We start from the raw sequence: 21780 nt of genomic DNA on the forward strand, positions 1-21780 counted from the left end.
GGTATGATTAGAATAATTGTGGTTTTGATTTGCATTTCCCTGATGGCCAGTAATACTGAGCTTCACACATGCTCCTTGACCATTTGTACATTCTAGGAGAGACGTCTAGTCAAGCCTTTGCCTATTTTTTATGTGGTCGTTTGACTTGTTATTGTTGAATTGAGGGAGTTCTTTATCTATGCTGGCTATGAGATCCTTAATAGCTATATGATTTGAAATACTTTCTCTCATCTTGTGGGTTGTCCTTTCACTTCTTGATAGTGTCCTTTGGTACCAAAAAAAAAGTGTTTGATTTTGACGAAGTTGAATTTATCTATTTTTTCTGTTGTTGCTTGTACTTTTGGTGTGGCTGCTGCCATGAGCCCAGTTAATATGTACTGAGCACAATGCCCAGGCTGCAATAACTCCTCACAGCAATTGTACATGGTGGAACCCTTATCCCCATCACACAGATCAGGAAACTGAGGCTCATGAAGGTGAAGGCACTTGCCCGAAGTCACCAGACAGAAATTGACTGAGTCCAGAATCCTACTCTCCTGAGTTTTTTCCTTACTACCCCTCCACTATGCAAAATGTGGTCTGCAGACCAGTGAGATTATTAGAAATACACAATCCTGGCCCACATGCAAGACCAAATGAATCAAAATATACATCTTAACACGCCCCTTGTGTAACACACATGCACATTGTGGACTGAGGCTGGGTCATGCCACCCGGTTCCTGCACCAGTGGGCAAAGCCTTGACTGCTCTCAGCTACCAAGACAGCAAAGTCTTCTTAGATTCTCAAAAGTCCTTTCTCCTCCAAAGTCCAAGAGAGTAAAAGTGCCATATTAACTGAATGCCTACTCTGTGCCAGGCCATGAGCCACACACAGGGAGAACACTTGGAGCAATAAACATAATTCCTGCCCTCCATAATCAGTGTAATCCAAAGAGCAAATGAGAGCTGATAATAAATTCTGAGATTTGGTGGTTGCAGTATGGTTCCCCCAAGGCCTCTCAGAATTTTTCTTCTTTTCTTTTTAATAAAGAAAAAAAAAACATAGGGTAGTTGGTCTTCGCACCTCTCTCACGTTAATTTTTATCTTTGTGTGAAATCGAGGAGAAATTAAGCCTCAATTTGTGCTAAGAAAGATAGATGGAGAGCCACGGCTAGCAAATTGAAACCGAACAGAGCTATCGGTCGGCTTAATAAAGCCAGAAAAGGGTGGAAAGGCAGCAAATGAGGAGCAGCTCAGGGGGGACAGATGGCCAGCGCCCCCCTCATGGACAGTGTCCTCCACCTCCTTAGCTCCTGCACCGTAGGACCTTAATGCCGGCTCTGCTTCAGCACCTGCTCTGTGCCAGGGACTGCACCGAGCTCTCCGCATGCAACATGTCATTGGTTTCTCTCCACAGTTATCTAAGGAGGGTGGGGTTATTGTTGCCATTTTACGGTGAATTCAAGGTTCAGAGAGCTTCAGTAACTGGTCCGAGATCCACAGCCTGGATGGGGGGTCAAGCCAGGTTTGACCCTCTAATTCAGGACAGACAGGTAGGCGGTCTGGGGAGAGACATGGTGCTCTGTCCGTGGTGCTGAAAGAAGAACAGGGTTCCTTGGTGATGTCTTTGCTCTAAGTCACAGCCAAGTCCAGAGAAGAGAGCGGTCTACCTTTCTCTCCTGCTGCAAGTAGTCCTTGTTTGTTGTACAGTCTTCCAAAACCCATTTAATGGGAACTAATTATCTCCTAAGGATACAAATAGGACTACCTCCATACACTTGTGTAACTCATCAAGTTCATGAATCACTCTTTAATACTTATTAGGTTTCTATGATAAAAGTATTATATGGTACTGGTTAAAAAAGTTCTCAAGAAAGACAAATGGATGGAATATAAGAGCAAATCACTTTTATATTTATGGTCTCAACTGACCATGAATATAAAAGATATTATGCCATATAATAGATACAGCAGACCACTTTCTAGCTTTTCTTTTTTATTTAAAATATAGTGAGCATTTTTCTATATTCTCAGGTATTCTTTGAGAACATGGTTCTTTAAAAAACGGCGTGAGCAGAATGTATTTATTTTACCAGTCCCCTGGGAATGGATATTCATGTCGTTTCTCATTTTTGTCTCTTAGAAAAAGTCTTGCAGTGAACATCCTCATCCATCAACTTCTGTGAAAACCTATAAACCTTTTCTTAGAATAGATTTCCAGAACCTTAATTACTAGGTCACAGTGCTTGAAAATACTATCTAAGCTTTTTCAGCAAAATTCTGCCCTGAAAGCTCGTACAATGTACATTCTAACCAGTCCTGAATGAGAGTGACCGCTTCCCATCACCCCCTCACCGCCGGGTCATTGTTACTTTTCCCCTTGACCAATTTGGTGGATGAGAGTAGAATATAGTTTACATTTGCATTTCTTTTATTATTAGGGGGGCACTGAATTTTTTAGTGCCTGCGATGTACTAAAAGTATATTTGATCTTTTGTAAACTGCCTGTTTATGTCTTGCTTGATGACCATTTTATAATTCAGAAGCAGGGCACAGCCAGCACCACTGAAGCATCCTTAAGTCTCAGTTATTTCCTGCCACAGAACACGCACAGTGATCATGGAGTGAGACTTCCTGTCATACAGGAGGAACCCACCCAGAGGACAGGGCTGTCCCTTGGTCTCTCCTACCATCCTGTATCCCCCATGAATGGGTAGGAATGGGGACTGGGGAGGATATAGCTCTCTCTCGCTCTCTCTCTCTCTCCCCCCATCACCCACTCACCCTTACTTTCTGCCCCCAGCCCCTTGTGGAGGGGCCGTGCACAACGCCACCATTGGCCACGTCCTCTCCCCAAGTTACCCTGGAAACACCAATGGGAGTCAGTTCTGTGTATGGACCATTGAAGCTCCAGAGGGCCAGAAGCTGCATCTTCACTTTGAGCGGCTGTCACTCCATGAGAAGGACAGGTAAACCCCTGAGGGCCCCGGGCAGCCTCCCTCCCTCCCAGAGTGTCAGAATGGGGCTAGGTAGGGACTTGGAGTCTTGAAATGACTGAAATTCTGGCTTATGGGAGTCAAGAACGAAGAAGCTAGGAAGATAGCAAAAATCTTAGCGATCGTCAGCTTTGGTCCTTCTTTTTACAGGTAAGGCTACCAGGCCCTTCAGAGAGAAGGGGACTTGCCCTAGGACACACAGCAAGATGAGGAAAGAGGCAAATAGGGAACCCAGACCACCCCCCGCATGCTGCCCCGCCTCCTCGTTCTCTCTCCTGATAATCACTTTTTGTAGTTGAACAAGGAGAGAGTGTTCACTCAATGCCTGCTCTGTGTCCAGTCACATACTGGACTTCATGGAGAACAGGAGAAAAGTGGAAGAAAGATGAGACTTACTCACGCTGAAGAGCTAGGGAGAAGCCACCATGCAATATCTAAGTGAGAGCAGGTCTGTAGACTCTAAGTAACATACCCAGAATCCAGAATCTTAAAAACAGTGACATCCTCTGACCTTACACCAGACTACTCTTGAATGTTCCTGAAAAATAGGACCTTAGCTACTTGGACATGCTGTCTTGGGTTTGGTTCCCTTGGAAACAGAGGTGTGACAAAACTGTGAGGCACAGTGGTTTATTTGGGAGCTGATCCTAGAGAGAAAGTGGGAAGGAGGAAGAGAGAGTCAGTATAGCCTGCACCGATAAGCAGGCACCCAGATCAGCCACCTTGGCCCTGGGGAACAGCACTGAGCGTGCCTCAGAGTGGTCCGTCCGGAGGGGCGAGGGAGCTGGGCTACTTACCTGCCGCCTCCCATCTGCTGCTGCAGAAAAGATGCTCTTGTGCACACAGGCTCCCCAGTATCGTCGTCCGCCCTTTGAGCCGGTGTAGCTGGCTCACTCTCAGAGACTTTGGGTAAAAAGCCCGCAGGAGAACATTTAAGCAGTGAGTGTTGAAGGGACACGGGTCTGGTGCTGGCAGCATTTACTGCACCCCCAGAAGGCCAGCACCTTAGAATTCAGGAATTGGCCAGATTCTTTTTGCTTTTTTAAATTCCTATGGATTCTATTACAGTTGGCCGAATTTTTCCCCTTTGCCCTCCCTCTCTGCCCCCCTCCCACAGTCATTCCCCACAGTGGTGTGCCTGCTTATGGTCTCCGGGCTTCTTTGGATTTTCGGACTTAGACCATTAACCTCATGATGCAGGAAGGGGTTCGTATAGAAAACACCAGGCCACTGAATAACTCACCCAGCCCTTTAGTCCACTCCCCTCTGAGTGGTGCAGCTTATCCTGAGTGACTCCAGGCCAATAAACCACAGCTTTAGAGTATGAATCGTAAAGCAGGGCTTTTGAAACACGGCTTCCCGGCAGCATCAAGATGACTTGGGGAGCTCTTTAAACAACAGATGCCCAATCTTTCCTCCTAGAGATTGACTGAGAAGCCAAACCTTGAACCCATGGTGAAGGGCACAGTCTAAAACTTAGGCCTTGGGGCATGGCCCCCGGGATACAGCAGAGTCAGCAGGAACCAGGACGGTGGAGGGGCTCCCCCCTCACTCTTGGGGTGGCTCCTGGCCTCTACCTCGGCGCCCTCCTCATCCAAGTCACCGTGGAAACATGGCAAAATGAGCAGACTGGAGCTCCAACATTTGTTCGTTTTGGTGACACTGGAAATTTACCTGGGCAACATTGTAAAGAGCCTTTTATAGGTCACAGTAAAATTTAAAAAACCTCAAAATGCCTGTTTATGACTCCATAAACGTAACTTACCAAATGTGTATAGTCTTCTCTACTTTTGCATAATTTCTTTAAAAATTCTGAGACTAGGAAAGAGTTGAGTAGGAAAGAGTTGAGTATCCAGGGGTTTTAATAACAGGAAAAGTGAATCGCAACATTTTGTCCAACAGGTTTTACTTTTCAGGGCACTGTATCTATCAGACTTTCAAAGCCCACCGGTAAAACAGATAAGGTGCTATAATCCGTGCCTTCGCAGTCATGGAAACTGAGGCCCAAGATGTGTTGAGATGCACATAAACTTCTATGGGGCTTTGGAGACTGGAAATCAGGACTCCTGACTCCCCACACAGTGCTCTTGGGAAACAATGATCAAAAAGCCTGTTAGGAGTCAAATGCTTAATAAATTTGACTTATATACCTGTTCTATCCTGGACACTTTACACCCACTGTCTATAATCCTCAGTCTGATGCAGGTGGAATTGTACCCATTTTGCAGATGAAGAAACAGAGGCTCAGTGAGGCGGAATGTCCTTGTCCAAAGCCACAGAGCTGAGAGGTTATGGAGTGGTGACTCTGACTGTCTGACTACATGTGCCACTATTGCAGGAATGATATCAGCTCCTTAATCCCAACTTTCCAATTAGTAACAATAATTACTATCAATTAATCAGCCCGGTTTATTCCCTCTACACATCACTTCTCCTACAACCTCAGAATCAATCCATGAGTCCAGGGCCAACATTCTGCAGACAAAGAAGCAGCTTCCATAAGGTAAAGCAGCTTGTCTGGGCTCGTACAGGGCAAAGTTGGGGTTCAGATCTGGGGGTGAGAGGTGCTCACTGCACACCCCTCCTGCTGCTGCATGTCCGTGACCCAAGAGGACTCTCAGAGGCCCCCTTCTCCCTCCCCGCTGCCAGGATGAAGGTCTACAGCGGGCTGACCAACAAGTCCACTCTTCTCTACGACTCCTTCCAAACCGAGAGTGTCCCCTTCGAGGGCCTGCTGAGCGAGGGCAACAGCATCCGGATCGAGTTCACGTCCGACCAGGCGCGGGCAGCCTCCTCCTTCAACATCCGGTTCGAGGGTGAGGGTCCATGGGGCCTCCCCCTCTGCTGGGGTGGTAGGGCAGGATCAGAGGAAGCATGGCAGGGCGGGAACTGGGTCCTGGGGGGTAGCAATCTGGCCATCCAGGGATAAGGGAGACCCAGCAGCCAGATGGACTCTCGGACTTGCAGAAGCAGACTTAGCTGTACTAATAACAATTCCTACCCTTTACTGAGCACTTACTATGTGCCCAGCGTTTTATGTCCAGTGTGCATTTAACGCTTACCACACTGCAGCGTGAGAGCTGTTATTATCTTTTAACTGAGGAAACGGGGGTTAGGGAACCTGAGTGACTCGCTCAAGGTCACTGGTTAGAAAAAAGCATGGAGCTAAGACTTCCGTCCAGCTTGAGTCTGGTCCCTTAAGCTCCGCTGTGTTCAGTGAGACCCCTTAAAGTCCAGCCCCCTCTTCCTCCCAGAATCATTAGCAAGGGCCTGTTCTGTGTAGTCCTGGCCATTTAAGAAGGGATGCCCTTCGGTATTGCATGTGCCTTGGGGAACTTTCTGTTCTGTCTTACCTAAGAAAAGTGGGTCTTTTTCTTAGGTAAATTTATAGTTTTAAGTGGCAGAAATCAAGACTCTCAGTTTTGGGACATAGAAAGAATCCATACGAGACACTAAAAGGAATTTAAACATAAAAACTTGGCTGGGTTGGGAGGGCAGAGATTCTCAGTTCCATTTTAGATAAGAAAAAAAAATGAGACCCCCAGAAGCCAAGTGGATGGCCTGAGGGCCCTTCCTTCGTCAGGGCAGCTGGAGTCAGGTCACAGAGTCTGGTACCCGTGTCCCTGGGAGCACCCCTGAGTGTCAGGAAGGGCCTGCAAGTGGCCCCTGGCTCACCTGAGCTGCTGTCCCTCTCTTGTGTCCCCTCCCCAGCCTTTGAGAAAGGCCACTGCTACGAGCCCTACATTCAGAATGGGAACTTCACCACGTCCGACCTGACCTACAACATCGGGACTGTCGTGGAGTTCACCTGTGACCCCGGCCACTCTCTGGAACAGGGCCCGGCCGTCATTGAGTGCATCAACATGAGGGACCCATACTGGAATGACACGGAGCCCCTGTGCAGAGGTGAGTGACCCCACCGTCCCCCTCCTGGGCCCCCCCAGGGACCTCCGCCCCCTCAGATGAAAAAGTCAAGGCCTCCGTGTAGGGGCCTGTTACCACCTTACACTCCAGTTCAAGTGTAAGAACGCTTCCCAGAACTCACTGTCCTTGGGGTCAGGTTTGCTGCTTGTCCTTGAGGAAGTTGCCAAATACATCCATTCCAAAAGGTGCCTTTTTCTCCAGGCACAAGCCACTAGCGTGCAGCTTGGTGACAAGATCTCTGAGTGGATCTCAGCTGCTATGGGCCCCTCCGTAGTGCGCCCTCGTGCGGCGCTAACTCACCTAACAGCACGGGGCCGTCCTGGACCCAATCAGTAATAGTAACGATAGTGACCATTGTTAACAGAAGTGCTGACACTGTGTTTCAGGCCCTCTGCCAAGGACTATGGGGGCGTCGTCTGATTTAACCCTCACTGTTGACCCCAATTACAGATGAGTAAACTGAGGCTGTGAATGACAGGCCTAAGAACCCAATGAGGGTAATTGGCAGAGTAGGAAATGGAACTCAGGTCTCCCTGTTCTCAGAGACCTCTGGTCTGAGCCCCCTGGACAGTGCTGGCTACTTAGAACCCTCATCTACCTGGGTCCCCAGGGCCCTGCCCTCCCCATTTCCGCATTCTGAGCCCAGGTAGGCACCCTGAGCCGATGCCCGTGGAGCATGGAAATAATGAAGAGAAACCTCTCTCACTCCTGGCAGGCGCCACCTGGATGGTGGTTGGCGTGAAATAACAACCCCGCCGTGGTGAGGGATTGATCTCTGTATTAAATGTGCTGGTTTAACAGAGCGGAATTTATTGGTGCTTTGGCCTCTGCCACGTTGAGAACTTTCCAAAGCGGTAAACACAGAGTGGAATTTAAAGGGCCAGGTGCCAGGTACGGTCCTCTCTCTGCTTCCAGTTCAGAGCCGGGCTCCTTCACAGTTGCATTAGCTAAGAATTCCTGAGTGCTTACCTTGTGCCAGGCCCTGTGCTGTGTCTGACACCCTGAGTTCCACTGACCTTCAGAATGACCCAATGGCATCAGCGGTGGGAGCACTCTGGCTCTACAGAGAAGGAAAACGGAGGCTCCAAGGACTTACCTGCCCTGCCACAGAGTGTTGGTGGCCAAGGCAGGCCTCGGATCCAGGTCCGCCCGGCCTGAAGGCGCCATTTCTTAGTCACTCCTCACCCTGCATAAGAGCAGGGCAGCTGAAATGTCACTCAGGACTTTGGGCTCTGTCTTTGGTCCTGATAGAGCTACAGCCCCATCCTCGCCAACCCTCAGCTAAAGGAGGCAGGCAACCAGTCCCAATTTTAACACCCCACAGACATGTACGGGCTTCCCGGAGTGAAGGCCCCTGTCCACCGACCACGGCGAGCTGTGGCCACGTGACCTCATAGCCCACACTCTTAGCGGCTGTGCCATACTGGCTTCCTCATGAGTGAAATGTATCTGTCTGTGTCCTTTACAGCCATGTGCGGTGGGGAGCTCTCTGCTGTGGCTGGGGTGGTGCTGTCCCCAAACTGGCCAGAGCCGTACATGGAAGGCGAAGACTGTGTCTGGAAGATCCACGTTGGGGAGGAGAAGAGGATCTTCTTAGACATCCAATTGTGAGTGTTTCCTGGTGGGCCCCCCAACCCCGCCGCATCCAGACTGGGGAAGAAACTGGGCCTTCTTAGTCTTTCAGCCAATATTAAATGAGCATCTACTATGTGTCAGGGGCTGGGCCAATGACTGGGGTCCCAGTGGTGAAGGAAACAGCCTCATACATGCAGAGAGAAAGCCTCCATCCTTGGGGAATTCTGTCTACCGGGGAAGCAGGCAGTGAGTGAGGGATGCACTGATAACTGCGTCCTGTCACTCTGGTAGTGGATGGAAGGATAGGTGTGTTGCGCTGTGAGGTCATGTAATGGGGACTTGATATAAAGGGGAGAGATCAGAAAAGCCTTCCTAGGGGACCTGACACTAAAGCTCACGACTCAAGGATGGGTTGGAGCAAATGCACCCAGTAGGAACAGAATATGCAAAGGCCCTGTGGCGAGAGTACGGGCAGCATTTTCAAAGGGCCGGATGTCTACTCTCACCAGTCCTGCAGCAGTGTATGTCCTCACTGTCTCTCTCAGCCACACCAGAGGGCCTTGCAGTCGGGGCCTGGTCTGATGTAACTCTGTTCAGGGTCTGACACAGAGCCTGGCACATAGTAGGTGCTCAGAAAATGTCTAATGAAGAAATGCTGGGGTGAATGGACTTACTGGCTGCGTGGTGGCACTTACTGTACTGAGTGATGGTACTTCTCACATGTTCCGATTAGAACGCCCTCCATCAACTCCCCAGGGACCGGGGCGCTCCCAGGGAGCAGGGCCAGATGCACCGATGATAGCTCTAAACGTGTATGTCTCAGGTAGTCCTCACACAGACAAAGACCCTGCCTGGTACCCTATCTTCTGGATTAGGATCGCCCAGCTGGCGAGTGGCGGAGCTGAGATTTGAATCCAGGCTTTTGTGGCTGCTCGTTCACACTCTTTCTGTTGCCCCCGTGTGACAGGGGGCTGAGAAGGGGACATGGACATATGGCGGTGTCCAGAGAAGCAGAAGAAAAGGCTCCCAGGCAGACCCAGACTCTGGCTGGGGCCAGGGGGAATGCCAAGTTCTAAAGAGCCTCTCTGGATGCGGCCGTGACCTCTGAGGTCAGCCGAGTGAAGTGCAAACCCAGCTGGCTGGGAAGCAGGGCTCAGGATGCCTGGCTCTGCAGAGGAGCTTTGCCAGGAAAGACGGAAATTATTTGCAAAATCATCAGCAACTATCTTTTGAGCCTGTCCCTGAGAGAGAGCGGCAGTGTCTTCTGAGGTAATCCCGGGACCTCCTGCTCCAACTGACTCAGAGATTCACAGGCCCCGCCTCTCGTGGACCTGAGGCCAGGCCAACCCGGACCAGAATTCCATGTCCCCCACCCCCGAGCCACGTGGCTTCGGGCTTTTCTCTGGGCCCAGTGTTTCTGAACCGTGAAGAGGGTCTTTAACATCCGTGTTTCTGCGGCACACACCCCCGAAATTCCTCGGCCAGAATGTGAGCTCAAATTCTTATCCAGCTGCCTGTGATGCCCCAGGAGGGAAAAAAGTAAACAAAGTGTGAAGAGTCTCCCAGGAGAGGCCCTCCACTCCTCAGTAAACCGTGGTTATTACATCGTGGGTAATCTGGTGAAGAAATAACATTTTGCCTAAAAATTATCAAGCAAAGTAGCCGCAATGGGAAGACCCCCAAGAGGAGGTTTCAGAGAGTAATGGTGTTTAAGGGTTTGCCGCCACAGACTTAGAGTTAGGGTCCGAGTGAGAGGACTTTGGAGACCCTCCACACCGGTGACGCTCAGATCCACTGGTCAAGTTTGGGGGCCAGGTGGGGTGGGGCTCGGGGAGGCCGCATGTTCTGCCGGATAATCTGGGCGCCAGATGCTGAGCCAGAGTGAAGGTGTCTGTGGGACCACAGACAGGTTCCGAGACGGGGTCAGTGGGGAGAGAACTGCCCCTCCTGGGGGAGCTTCCGCATCCTCCGTGGGGCACGAAACCTACATCATCCAGGGCCGATTCAGTCCAGTTTCAGTCACCAGGGACACCTTGTGAAGATGGTGATTCTTCCCACTGAGTGTGTTTAATTCGCTTCCACGCGCATGTACTGAGCACCCACTGAGAAGGAAGCATCGGCCGGGAGCCAGACAGGCACGGCCTGCCCTCGGGGAGCCCACGCCGTGAGTGGACATGGCACAAGCAAGATGCAGAACAGGGGACCCCAGGGCCGGGAGTGGGGCAGGCGAGCTGGAAGATGGCAGGGAGAGAAAGGGTCCCGGAGGAAGGGGCATCTAAGTCGCTGGGGGCGATTTCGCCCACAGGGGACATCGGCAGTGTCTGGAGGCAGTGGTGATGGGAGCCAATGCCACTGGGACCGAGTGGCTGGAGCTCAGGGGTGCTGCTCAACACCCGGCAATGCCCAGGGCAGCCCCACCACAGAGAACGAGCTCACCCCAAATGCCCACAGTGGCAACCCAGAGATCCCTCACCCATGCTGAGACCTGAAAGGCAGATCGGAGATGGGCAAAGACAGAGGGAACGGTGTTGCAGCTCAAAGGAACAGCCTGTGCGGAGGTCCGGAAGCAGGAAGGCTTCCCATTTGCCCACAACATCGAAACTGTGCTGTGCACTTGGTGCGTCCCAGCCAATCACATCCCAGGCACCATCCCGACGAGCAGATGCAGTGGGCTCCACGGTGACCTCCATCGTACAGATGCATAAACTGAGGCTCAGAGAGAGGGCAGAGCGACTGGGTCACATGGCTGGGAACTAGCCAAGCCAGGATTCGAACCCTGCTTGCTGTGTCCCTAGAGTCTGGGATCCTCGCCAGCCCTTGAGAGGAGGGAGCCCTGCATCTCCGGAGCTCGGCGACACAGGAATGGCAGCAATGAGGACGCGCCACCAGGCAGCAGTGGAGTCAGGGCTTCGAGGGGTGCACTGGGGAGTCCAGATCTGCCCAAACTGGGCAGCAGAGGCAGCAGAGGGGGATGAGCCCAGCCCTCCAGTCACCAGGCTGAGGCTTCCTCTGAAAAAGTCCAGCACATGCCTGGCAGGGTGGCATCTGGGCTTGGCACCTCTTTCTTCCCACGGAGGGAGTGAAAATAGCATCTCACCAGCGAGGGTTACGCGAGGCCCAAGAGCTGCTGGGTTTAATTTATCTCGCTTGGTTTCTGCTGACAGTTTTAGTAAACCAATTTGGGTTTGATAGTAAAAATAATTTTGTCCTCAGGGCCCCTCAGCCCTGCCTAAGTGTTGGCAATTGTTATTTATCACAGCGGCGAGGAAGAGAGCATCTCGACTGCAGGCAGAGGAGGGTGGGTGGCCTGTAGGTGGCGCTGGGCAGTGTTTGCTGGGTCGTGAGGGCCCAGCCACATGTGCCCGGCCCAGGGGGCGGCGCTCTTTTTCTCCCTCACGTACTGGATGGGTCTGTTGATGCTGTGTGCATTTAAGATAACATTTATGAGGGACCTACTGTGTGCTGGGCTCTGAGCTGCACAGTTCATATCCGTGAGCAATAGTGAACAGGAATGTCATTATGTGGAGGTAATAATTATGTGATTTAGAGCTCATGTGACTAGAGATCATTACAGAGGGGCGATTACCCAAATTAGAGATGAGACGTGCAAAGCACCGTTGCATGGGGTCTGATGCATAGTTGACGCTTCGTACGTGGAGGTTACAATGACCAAGAATCCTTATCAGGTAGGCGTTATTATGTTGTGGGTTTGGAAATGACAGCACAGAGATGTTAAGTGGCTCCCTCAGGTCACACAGCCAGTAAAGGGCAGGGTATGCACATGCAGGAGAGCCTCCGCCTTCATGGACTTGGGGAGGGGCCAGCTACCTGTACGTGGTGACGCAGGGGGGCTCGGAGGCCTCTGGGAGTTCAAGTTCAGGAAGAAAAGAAGGGCCACACAGAGACCTGGCGAGAAGCAGGCAAGGCCCTCTGGACGGTGGGGTGGGGGTGGACACGTCGTGGGCCCTGGGTTTATCTCTGCGGGTTGTGGAATGTCACAGAGAGGGTGACAGCCAAGCAGTATCTTGAAGAGTGTCAGTTGGTCAAGCTGTCATGGGGCGGGGCTTTCTGGGGTCCCCATGTGAGCAAAGGATTCTAGCAAGTGACAACAGGGACTGATAGGTACCCAATGATGCCTGGAACTGCAGCATTAATTAGGACCACCCACCTTGCATTGTTGGTGTTGGAGGGGGGATGGAGGGTGTCTGATCTTAGGATGAGTCAGGAGCCCCCAGGGTAAACCCCCTTCGCACCCCAAATGCCTAGTCCCCAACCCGTCATGAACCTCGCTGCTCCACCAGGAATCTGCCACTTACTATAAAACACAGCCAAGCAGGAATGTTTCAAATCCTTAAGGATGTGTTCATCTCTGTCTGTCTATCTGCCCATCTACCTACCTCTACCCCTCTCTCAGAATAAAGCATAGAAAGGCGAACAAAACAACTAAGGAATTATTAGTGAAGGCATCAAAGAGTGGAAGATCTGAGAGGGGCCCAGAGAGGGGAGGTAACTTACCTAGCATCACACAGCAAGTCGAACTTAGGACCAGAATGACAGTCTCAGCGTGGCGTCAGGAGCTGAGCACAAAGGCCGCAACCTTGAAAATGCCACATGACAGAGGAGATGGAAGAGCTTCTGGCATCGAAAAGAGCTGCAGTTACGTCCCGACTGTGTCGCTCACTAGCTGCGGGGCCTCAGGTGGCAGCGATACCCAGTCACTGGCCCTCTCTCTGAGCCTCAGTTTACGCATCTGTACGATGGAGGTCACCGTGGAGCCCACTGTGATACCCAGTTGCTGGCCCTCACTTCATCCCCAGAGCCTGGCACCCAGTAAATGCTCAGTGAACATCTGCTACATGAAAGAGAGAGGTAGTGAGTGTGTAAAGGTCTTAGTACGGTTGCTGACATGAAACAGACAAGTAACCACAGCTAACTATTTTCACCCCCATCACAAGCCAGGTTTTACACTAAACACCGAGCATGTGTTGTGTTTGTCACTGATGTTGGCCATCATTACCCCTATTGTCACCAAAACCACGTCTGATGTTTACTGAGCACGTACTACTTGCCAGTTACTAAGTGCCTTATTCATATTAAGCCACTTCACTCTTACAAAGTAACCTATGTGAGATCACCATGACTATCCCCTTTGACAAATAAGGAAACTGATCCTCGGGGAGATGAAGTTGTTTGCCAAGGTCACACTGGCCAAGTCAGGACTTGACCTCAGGTCCCTGGGACCAAAGCCAGTGTTCTGACCACACAATACATGGCGAGCTGCTGCATGAGGGAGAAAGCCCTCACTCCACCTTACAGAAGAAACTTAGGCTCAGGGAGGGCCCCCATGCCCCATTTCCTGGGCACCTACTGCAAATAAACGCATAGCTCTAAAAGAAACAAATTCCAGCCAGGCTCCAGCTGGCTTTCCAGGCTCCACTGCAAAGCCCAGCCCTAAATCTCCCCCTGTTTATGGGTCCCTGCACAGTTCTTTAACCAGGAAATAAAAGGCCCTAATAACAAACCCCAATAACCATATGATTGATAGCTGCGGACTAGATCTCTTCAGCTGCTGCCAATCTGCTCTGAGCTAAGTTAATTCCAACCCCTAAAAATTAAGTGCCTTGTCCAGAGGCACTTCAGTCCTACAGTGACAGAGCTCGTTCAGGCTGCAAGAATTCAGCTTGAGAGCCCAGCAAGAAGGAAGCTCCAGGGTCAAGGGCAGCATTGGTCCCAGAAGTGCAGATCTGCAGACACTAGCAGAAATCATGGGAGAGACAACCACTATAGAAATGAAAAATCTTCCAGTGCTAGCAGAGGGAGATGGGATTTCCCTAGAACCAAAAGTCTAAGGAGTCCAAGAAGGAACAGCAAAGTTCCTAAAGCCCAAACTCCATCAGGTTGCAGGTAAAGAAACTGAGGCCCAGAGATGGGAAGAGACTGCCCCAGACTACTCTATCAGTCAGCTACTGCTGCGTAACAAATTACTCCAAACCTGGTAACATAAAACAGCAAGCCTATAGCATTGCTTGCAAGTCTACAGGTCAGCAAGGTGGTTTTTTTGGTCTCAGCAGGTTCGCTCATGTCTGTGGGCAGCTGCAGGTTGGGTGGTGGCTCTGTGGGTTGCAGCTGACCTTTCTCGTGTATTTGGGGGGAGGTGGCTCTCAGACGGTCTAGGCAGGCCCTGGCAGAGGTGGTTCATCTCTGCTGTGGGGATCCTCCAATGACTAGTGTAAGCTACTTCCCATGGTGACTGGCCAGGGTTCCAAGACAATGAACAGAACCATCGGAGGCCACCTCCTGTGGCAAGTCAGAAAGCAGGGGCCGGCCCAGACTCAAGGGGCGAAGAAGTAGACTCCATTTCTCGATGGCCGATGCTTCTAAGCCTCGCTGCTAAGGGGGCAGATACAGGGATGAGCAGAGCTTTGAAAGCATTTTCGCACTCAAGCTACCACAGTCAAAGAAGAGTGGAGGTCAGAACTCAGATCTTCTGGCTGTAGCCCAAAGCTCCAGATGACATCAGTGTGTACAGTGACCCTATGAGTGGCCCTCACCGTCCCCACTTTACAGATGAGGAAACCGAGGCTCAGAGTGGTGAAGTAACTTGCCTACCACCCCCAGCTAAGAAATGAAGGAGTCAAGATTTGCACCTTAGGCTTAGTCCCTGGCATTTAGAAAGCTCAGAAAATGTTCCCTTCTCTGTGTGGTGCTTCTATCCAGTAGGAGGACACTCTGGAAAAATCCTGAACTTTCTCAGAAAGAAGAAGAGGCCTTGGCTTGTGGCGGGAAGCCTTGGGGTCAGATCCCGACTCTTCCCCTTATCGGCTCTGTGACCTTGGAGAAGTCACTTCACTTCTCTGAGCCTCAGTTTCCTGTCTTTAGAGTGAGGACAGTAGTGGCCCCCACCTTTTAGAGTCTGTGAGAGGACGGACACTCGTCACGTGCCCGGCATGTGACACACACTCAGTAATTCCATGGGCAGCTATGGCGGTGACGACGATGGATTCCTTCCCTGCAGCGTGCTGTATCATGTGACCACACACACACCAAGCACATACAAAGGCTGAGCTTGGGCTTTGGGGGTGACAGTGAGGAATGAAGGGGGTTCATCCAAAGCTGCTACCCAGGGATCCCCCCTGACTGCTTACACCCCCTCCCCAACACGCAAGGCACTGTCTGGTCAGTGGTGTCTGGGACACACAGACTGTAGATAGGTTCTCCCCCAACGCATGCTTGTTTTCTGCCCCTTGGCCACACTGGGCTCTTAGCCTTGGCGATTCCAAGAGTGTCTCTGGGAAGGCACCGTTCCCTGCCTCAAGCTGGGACGCTGCCTGGCTGGTGCACACCTGGGAGTGCAAGATGCTCCGATGCAATTAGATCTGACACCCCGGGAGCCACGGCTACTTGCTTTATGAATCCCTGACATGCAGTGGCCTCAGGCACTTACTGTTCGGCAAGTGTTTATCGGGGGCGAGCAGTGTGGCTGGTGTTGCGTTAGACTTTCCCGGGGCCCTGAGATAACAGGAACTCTGAGGACTGAACCCTGACTGCGTGCCAAACTCGATTCTGAGCAAGTTACCTCTGTTACCTTAATTCATTCTCAAAACAACCGATGGGGTCACACAGGTATGTTCCCCATGTAACATAGGAGGGCGGGGATGCCCAGAGGGGTTTGGTGGCTGACCAGCTGGATGTAAGGGTGCCAGGGTGCGGACCCGGCTGTCCGACACTGAGCCACACCCCGCATCACCTCTCAGCCCGGCCTCTCGGCATGGAACCCACCTTATCCTGATGGCAGCCAGCCTCCCTGGAGAGCTCTGAGCAGGCCTGTGCTTTAGACAGTGCACCGGGGGAAGAGGCGCAGGCTGGAGGGAGGAGTCAGGAAGGGAAGCCAAGCTGAGGCAGAAGCCCCGACCAGGTCCTGCAACAGCCACGGCCCCAGGAAGCCTCTGCACACCTGTTTGGTGCCTTCAGGGAGAGCTCAGAATGCATCTCCCTGGTTCCTGACAGTTCTTTTGTGCCTGGAGGACAGTTCCCATATAGGGCCCGCGATCCCGACCGGGGCTTCCAGGGAGGCATTTGACAGCTCAGATGAGCCACACTGAGGCTTTCGGAGGTGATGCCTTCCATAGCGCATGTCACGGCGGGGATTCAGAATGGCAGGAAACACATGCAGCAGCTGTCAGCTCCCGCTGTTGGGGGGCTCCGGAAACCTCCCCCCAGCGATGCAGAGCCCCAGGCCCACCTTCCTCTACACGGGCGCACGTGCACACACACCACATACCACGTTCACACCACGCACAGACACACACCACACCAACAATGCGTACAGCACACACCACATTACACATGCCACACGCAGCATACCTCACGCACAAACAACAGTGCACGCACCAGACACCACCCACCGAATAGAAGGGAAGCAGGAAGTGGTTTTGGCCCTTTGTGTCCTTTGTTAAGGAATTTTTTCACAGTTCATAGATTCTGAGATTTTCATCTGGAGTCACTGAAGTCCAGGCTGGGAAAGCCATCTGTCCTTCGTCACGAAGCAGGGGCAGGACAGGGGGGTGGGTGCCTCTCGCTGAGGTCCCCAACACCAGGTTTTGTTGCCACACCCCTGGCCTCTTAGCAGGCCATCTGGTTCATTATAAATGTTTTACAGATGAAAGATACCCCTTTAATTGAATTTCTGGCACTAATGATGTCATTTATAGCTCTCAACAATATCGTGCCCATTTTACAGGCGAGGCTCAGAGAGGTGAAGCCACTCTCTCCAGGTCACCCAGCCAGAAACCAGCACATTCGGGATTTAAATCCAGAGCCCATCGTTTGCACTGTGTCCCAGATGGAGCACAAACAGCAGGGTGGCTAAGGACTGATTTCTCAGCAGACAAAGCAGCCCGGGCCCCTTGGGTTTCCCAGGCCACAGTGCTGGGTGTGAGACGTCATGTCACCGACCTTGACAGCTCAGTCCGGGGAGTGGAAATGAGAAGCAGCTCAGCCCGTGGGCGACCCCAGAGGACAGGCAGGCACCTCCAGCTCGGGCGCCTTTGTTCTTCTCCCTCCTCTGGGGGATAAGAGAATTGATTGAGAGGAGTTCAGAAATGTGGAGGGAAAGGAGTAATGAGAAAGAAAAACAACTGTGGAAAAGGGAGTCTGGGTCTCCTCCTCATGGAACCCCCCTGGGTCTTTAACAACAGCGATGCCAGGGCCCCGCCCCCGGAGATGCTGAGGGTCTGATTCGTTGAAGGCACAGCCTGGGCATCATCTGAGTTTTGAAGTCTCCCCTGCAAGGCCCATGGGCGGCCAGGGCTGGGTTTCGAATCTGACACAGACAGGCACTTGGTGATGCTGCGGAGGGAGGGAGGGAGGAAGATGAGGAAAAACGAGAAGGAAATAAGAAAACTGCTCTCTTTTTTTTTTTGCTTTCAAGTGTCCCTTTAGGAAGCCAAGGAGATTGGTTTTCTGTGTTCTCCCTGGAATCAACATGCTTTCTTGTGCCGTCTGCCATTGTATCAAATTAAATTGAAACCAAATTAGCACTGGGCCGAAGGGCCCCTCTGCGGTCCACAGTGCCGGGAAGCAGAAACGCCTGGCACTGGCTATGAGGCACCGTGAAGGAGCCCAGGCCTTGGGATCTGGGCCCTTCCAGACTCAGCTTACTCCTCCGTCAAATGGGATTGCTAACCTGTTCTCTGACCACGCTGCTGTGTGGTTTAGGGAATCTGATCAGAAATGGACATAAAGAAACTCTGAACAGGTCTGGGTTTGGGGGTTTTTTAGTGATCTTCTAGAAAAATGTCGTTTGTAAAAGTTTTATTGCACCTATAACTGCATGTACAGATTTGGGGATTTTTTCCCTTGTTTAGATCCTACGGTATGTTTAATCTACTGCCCTGTGGAGATCTTGCCTGAAGTGCAAGATGGGATTTTCTTAGGAAAGTCACTTAATAATCCCTCCAAGCCTCAGTTTGCTCACTGGCAAATGGAGAAAAATTCAGCAGAATTCGCTCATGGAGAGGACATTTATTTTCACCTGTGCCAGGCCCTGGGCTGGGCTCCAGAGCCACGTGAGCAAAGAGCACGTGACTTCAGGGAGCTCGCAGCCCCCGGGAAAGCTGACCCAGGCAGCCGGGTCCTGTGGGTTGGTGTTGAGGTCCTGCCGTCCACCCTCATCAGTGTGGATTCTGTCCTGGACGACCAGCTCTTTGAGCTGCAGAATGTTTCTTTACCTCTGGGTGCCTCGGTTTGCTTTTCTGTAAACTGGGTGGCCATAGCGGTTCTTACAGTATTTGATGATAAAACGACTCAGTGCGCGTGAAGTGCTTGGAACAGCTCTTGGGGACCTTGGCTCGTTGTTGCGTAGCGGTAACCGCTGGGTGGTGTGGGGAGCGCCCAGCAGAAGGGGGAGGAGAGGCATTTCGGGCGGAGGGACCAGCAGAGGAGAAGCTGGTGTAGGGGCTTGGAAGGCCTTGGGACACAAAGAGGTTCGAGACACACACGCTGAGAAACCGCACCTCACTCCGGGAGCGAATTTTTGCTCTTTCCACAGTCCAGTTTCTATGATCAGCTACTTCCCTTTCCCCCTCCTTACGTTGCTTATAAATTGGCTTGCCATTTTCCACTCTGCTTACTCTAAGCAAAATAATGTCCATGAAATGAGAAGTTCGATGTGCAAACCGTATATTTATATATTTTTCTAATTCACATTTAAATAAATACATAACCATTAGACATTTTCAAATATGTTTTGTCTACCCAACATCATCTTGTGAATACCACTGGGGAAAGCTTTTTAAAGGCGAGATTTCTAGGCAAAGGTCAGACGTTGGTTTAGAAAGAAATGAAGAAAAAGCAAGGTGGTTTGCTCATTCATTTCCTTCTACTGTGGAATATTAACCCCTGCTCTACAGTTGCAAAGCCCACCTACCACCTCCCCCCCCCCCATCCCCACACATCCAGGCTCTTGATTGGTTGAGGTGAGTGGGGGGGCGCCTCTAGCTTGGGGAAATAGCAGCTTATCCCATACTTTGGCAATATACTGCCCTCTGCTGGCCAAGAGAAGAATTGCTTTCACCAAAAAGAGTTTGTTCATCTGTCAGATTGAAATTTGCATTCTAGCCTCACCTCTTTGGCTGTCTAGACCCTACTGGAAAGCAATAATGAAGGTTCCTTGGGCTGTTTTTATCTGTTTTTGAAGAAGTAATATATTCACATCATTCAAAAATCCCAAGGTACAAAGGAGTCTACTGTGAAATTTGTCTCCTACCTTCCCCCACAAACAGCGGGCCCCCCCTTGGTGTTCCGCCCCCCCCCCCCCGCAACCACTTGAACTCGCTTCCTGTGTATCTTCCCCAGACTCTTTAGATATTTCAAAACCATAAGAGAAATCTCATATCCACCCAAATAGACCCACCCAGACTAAGTAACCAGTTTAACAACGATTTTATTACATACTCTGTTATATACGATCGACAATAGCAACAAAACAAAACAAATGTAATTGTTACCAAGAGATGTATAATATTTCGGAGACAAGATCTCTTTAACACGGGGAGTCTGTAAAGAGAAGAAATATTATCATGATACGAAAACAGTGTTGGAGCCCTGGCTGGTGTGGCTCAGTGGATTGAGTGCCAGCCTGCAAACCAAAGGGTCGCTGGTTCGATTCCCAGTCAGGACACATGTGTGGGTTGCAGGCCAGGTCCCCAGTAGGGGGCATGGGAGATGCAACCAAACACTGATGTTTCTCTCCCTCTTTCTCCCTCCCTTCTCCTCTCTCTAAAAATAAATAAAATCTTTTTTTTTAATGGTTGGAAATCATGGGTTTAATGAAATCAATTTAACAACAGTCTCATAAGAGCAAAAGACATGTCAGGATGAGGCAGTATAGTCAGATGGGGCTTCCTCATCTTGCAGATTTTATTTGTAATTTTTATTCACATTTTCTGATACAAGACTGAACCCAGGGACACTTATCGGAGATGTATCGCTGGCTTTCATGAAACATCCTATAAAATAGTGGTCATATCTCAGGTCTTGGCGTCCAGCAGACCTAGGTTTGAACCCTAAGCCTTATTTGTAGGTGACATTGGGCAAGTGGCTTCTCCCGGTTGAGCCTCAGTTTTCTTGTCTGTAAAACGGGATGATCATCCGTCTTAGTTGGTGACGTTGTGGTTGTTTGAGTTGCCTAATGCTCAGGAGGCACCTTTGTTGTTCCTCAAAAGCTAAATGAGTGTCTCGTGAGATCTTTTCTCAGGTAGTCAATGAGGTCGGTATTTTCACCTCCCCGAGACAGGGAGGAGTTAGAAGAGGGTATTGGAAGTGGGAGCGTTGAACAGCAGCCCAGGAATAGCTGCTCACACTCCGGAAGAGGCCGCGGGATGTGCCTAGAGCAGGGTCAAGGTGAGGATGGAGCTAGAACCCTGCTGGCCAAGGCCAAGGGTCAGCATTGGAATGGCTGGTCAGGACCATAGAGGCATCATGGTATCAGGCTTGATTCTGATGTAAGAAGAATGGAGACTATAGGCAGCAGGGGGCCCAGGAGGTGGGCGCGACAGAAGGCATTTGGGGCAGCTCCAAATATTTAGGGCTTTTGAATTAAGCCCTGGGAGCGAGTGCTGAAGGCAGCTGGGATGAGAGGAGTCCCCCACCCCTACCACGGCTGATACAGGTAAGGATCTATTTGGGGCCAGGGCCCCCAGCAGAGGTGCAGTCAGAGCCAAGTCCACCCTGCTCCAGAGCTGCTGCCAATTCATGCAACACCCTCAGCACCACGCTGAGAACTGGGGACACAGTGACGAGCAGGGCAGACCTGCTCCCTGGTACCAGGGAGCTTCTGTCCAGTGCAGACATGGCCCTGACCATCGGAGCCCCGAGTGCTCTGGGCCACATGAGGGGTGAGCACAGAGGGGCGCCCAGCCCAGACTTGGGGGGTGGCGCTGGGAACCCTAACATGAACAAATCACAGAAGACTGAAACTAAAGGATGGTGGTGCTTACCAAGATCGAGGGAGGGAAGGAAGTAATTCAGGGCAGAGGGAATGGCATGTGGAAAGCCCCAGAAGTACTTCTGCATCCTTTGGAGAGATTGACAAGTAATTCAGTCTGGCTGGAGCGTAAAAGGGATAGTGAGGCATGAGGCTGTGGAGAGGTGAGGGGTGCAAGAACTAGATCTCAGAGCCTTGAAGCTAGGATCAAAAGTTCATACTTTACCCTGAGATGGGGTGCATTTTTTAAAATTTAGGTGAGATTCATATGATGTGATATTAACCGTTTAACACACACAAATCAGTGGCATTTAGTGCA

General features: G+C 51.1%; 1 protein-coding gene across 2 annotated transcripts in view; it reads left to right on the forward strand.

Annotated features, from left to right (window-relative positions):
- Nucleotides 1–21780, forward strand: part of SEZ6L (seizure related 6 homolog like) — a 166527-nt gene that overhangs the window by 112802 nt on the left and 31945 nt on the right. For both annotated transcript variants that reach the window (XM_053669851.1, XM_053669852.1), the window contains exons 6-9: nt 2785–2950; nt 5627–5793; nt 6689–6883; nt 8370–8508. In XM_053669851.1, coding sequence (XP_053525826.1) covers nt 2785–2950; nt 5627–5793; nt 6689–6883; nt 8370–8508 — 667 coding nt within the window. The remainder of the gene's footprint in view (nt 1–2784; nt 2951–5626; nt 5794–6688; nt 6884–8369; nt 8509–21780) is intronic.

Source organism: Artibeus jamaicensis, unplaced genomic scaffold, assembly GCF_021234435.1.
Source record: "Artibeus jamaicensis isolate MK-2021 breed Jamaican fruit bat unplaced genomic scaffold, CSHL_Jam_final contig_525, whole genome shotgun sequence".
NCBI classification, from domain to species: domain Eukaryota; kingdom Metazoa; phylum Chordata; class Mammalia; order Chiroptera; family Phyllostomidae; genus Artibeus; species Artibeus jamaicensis.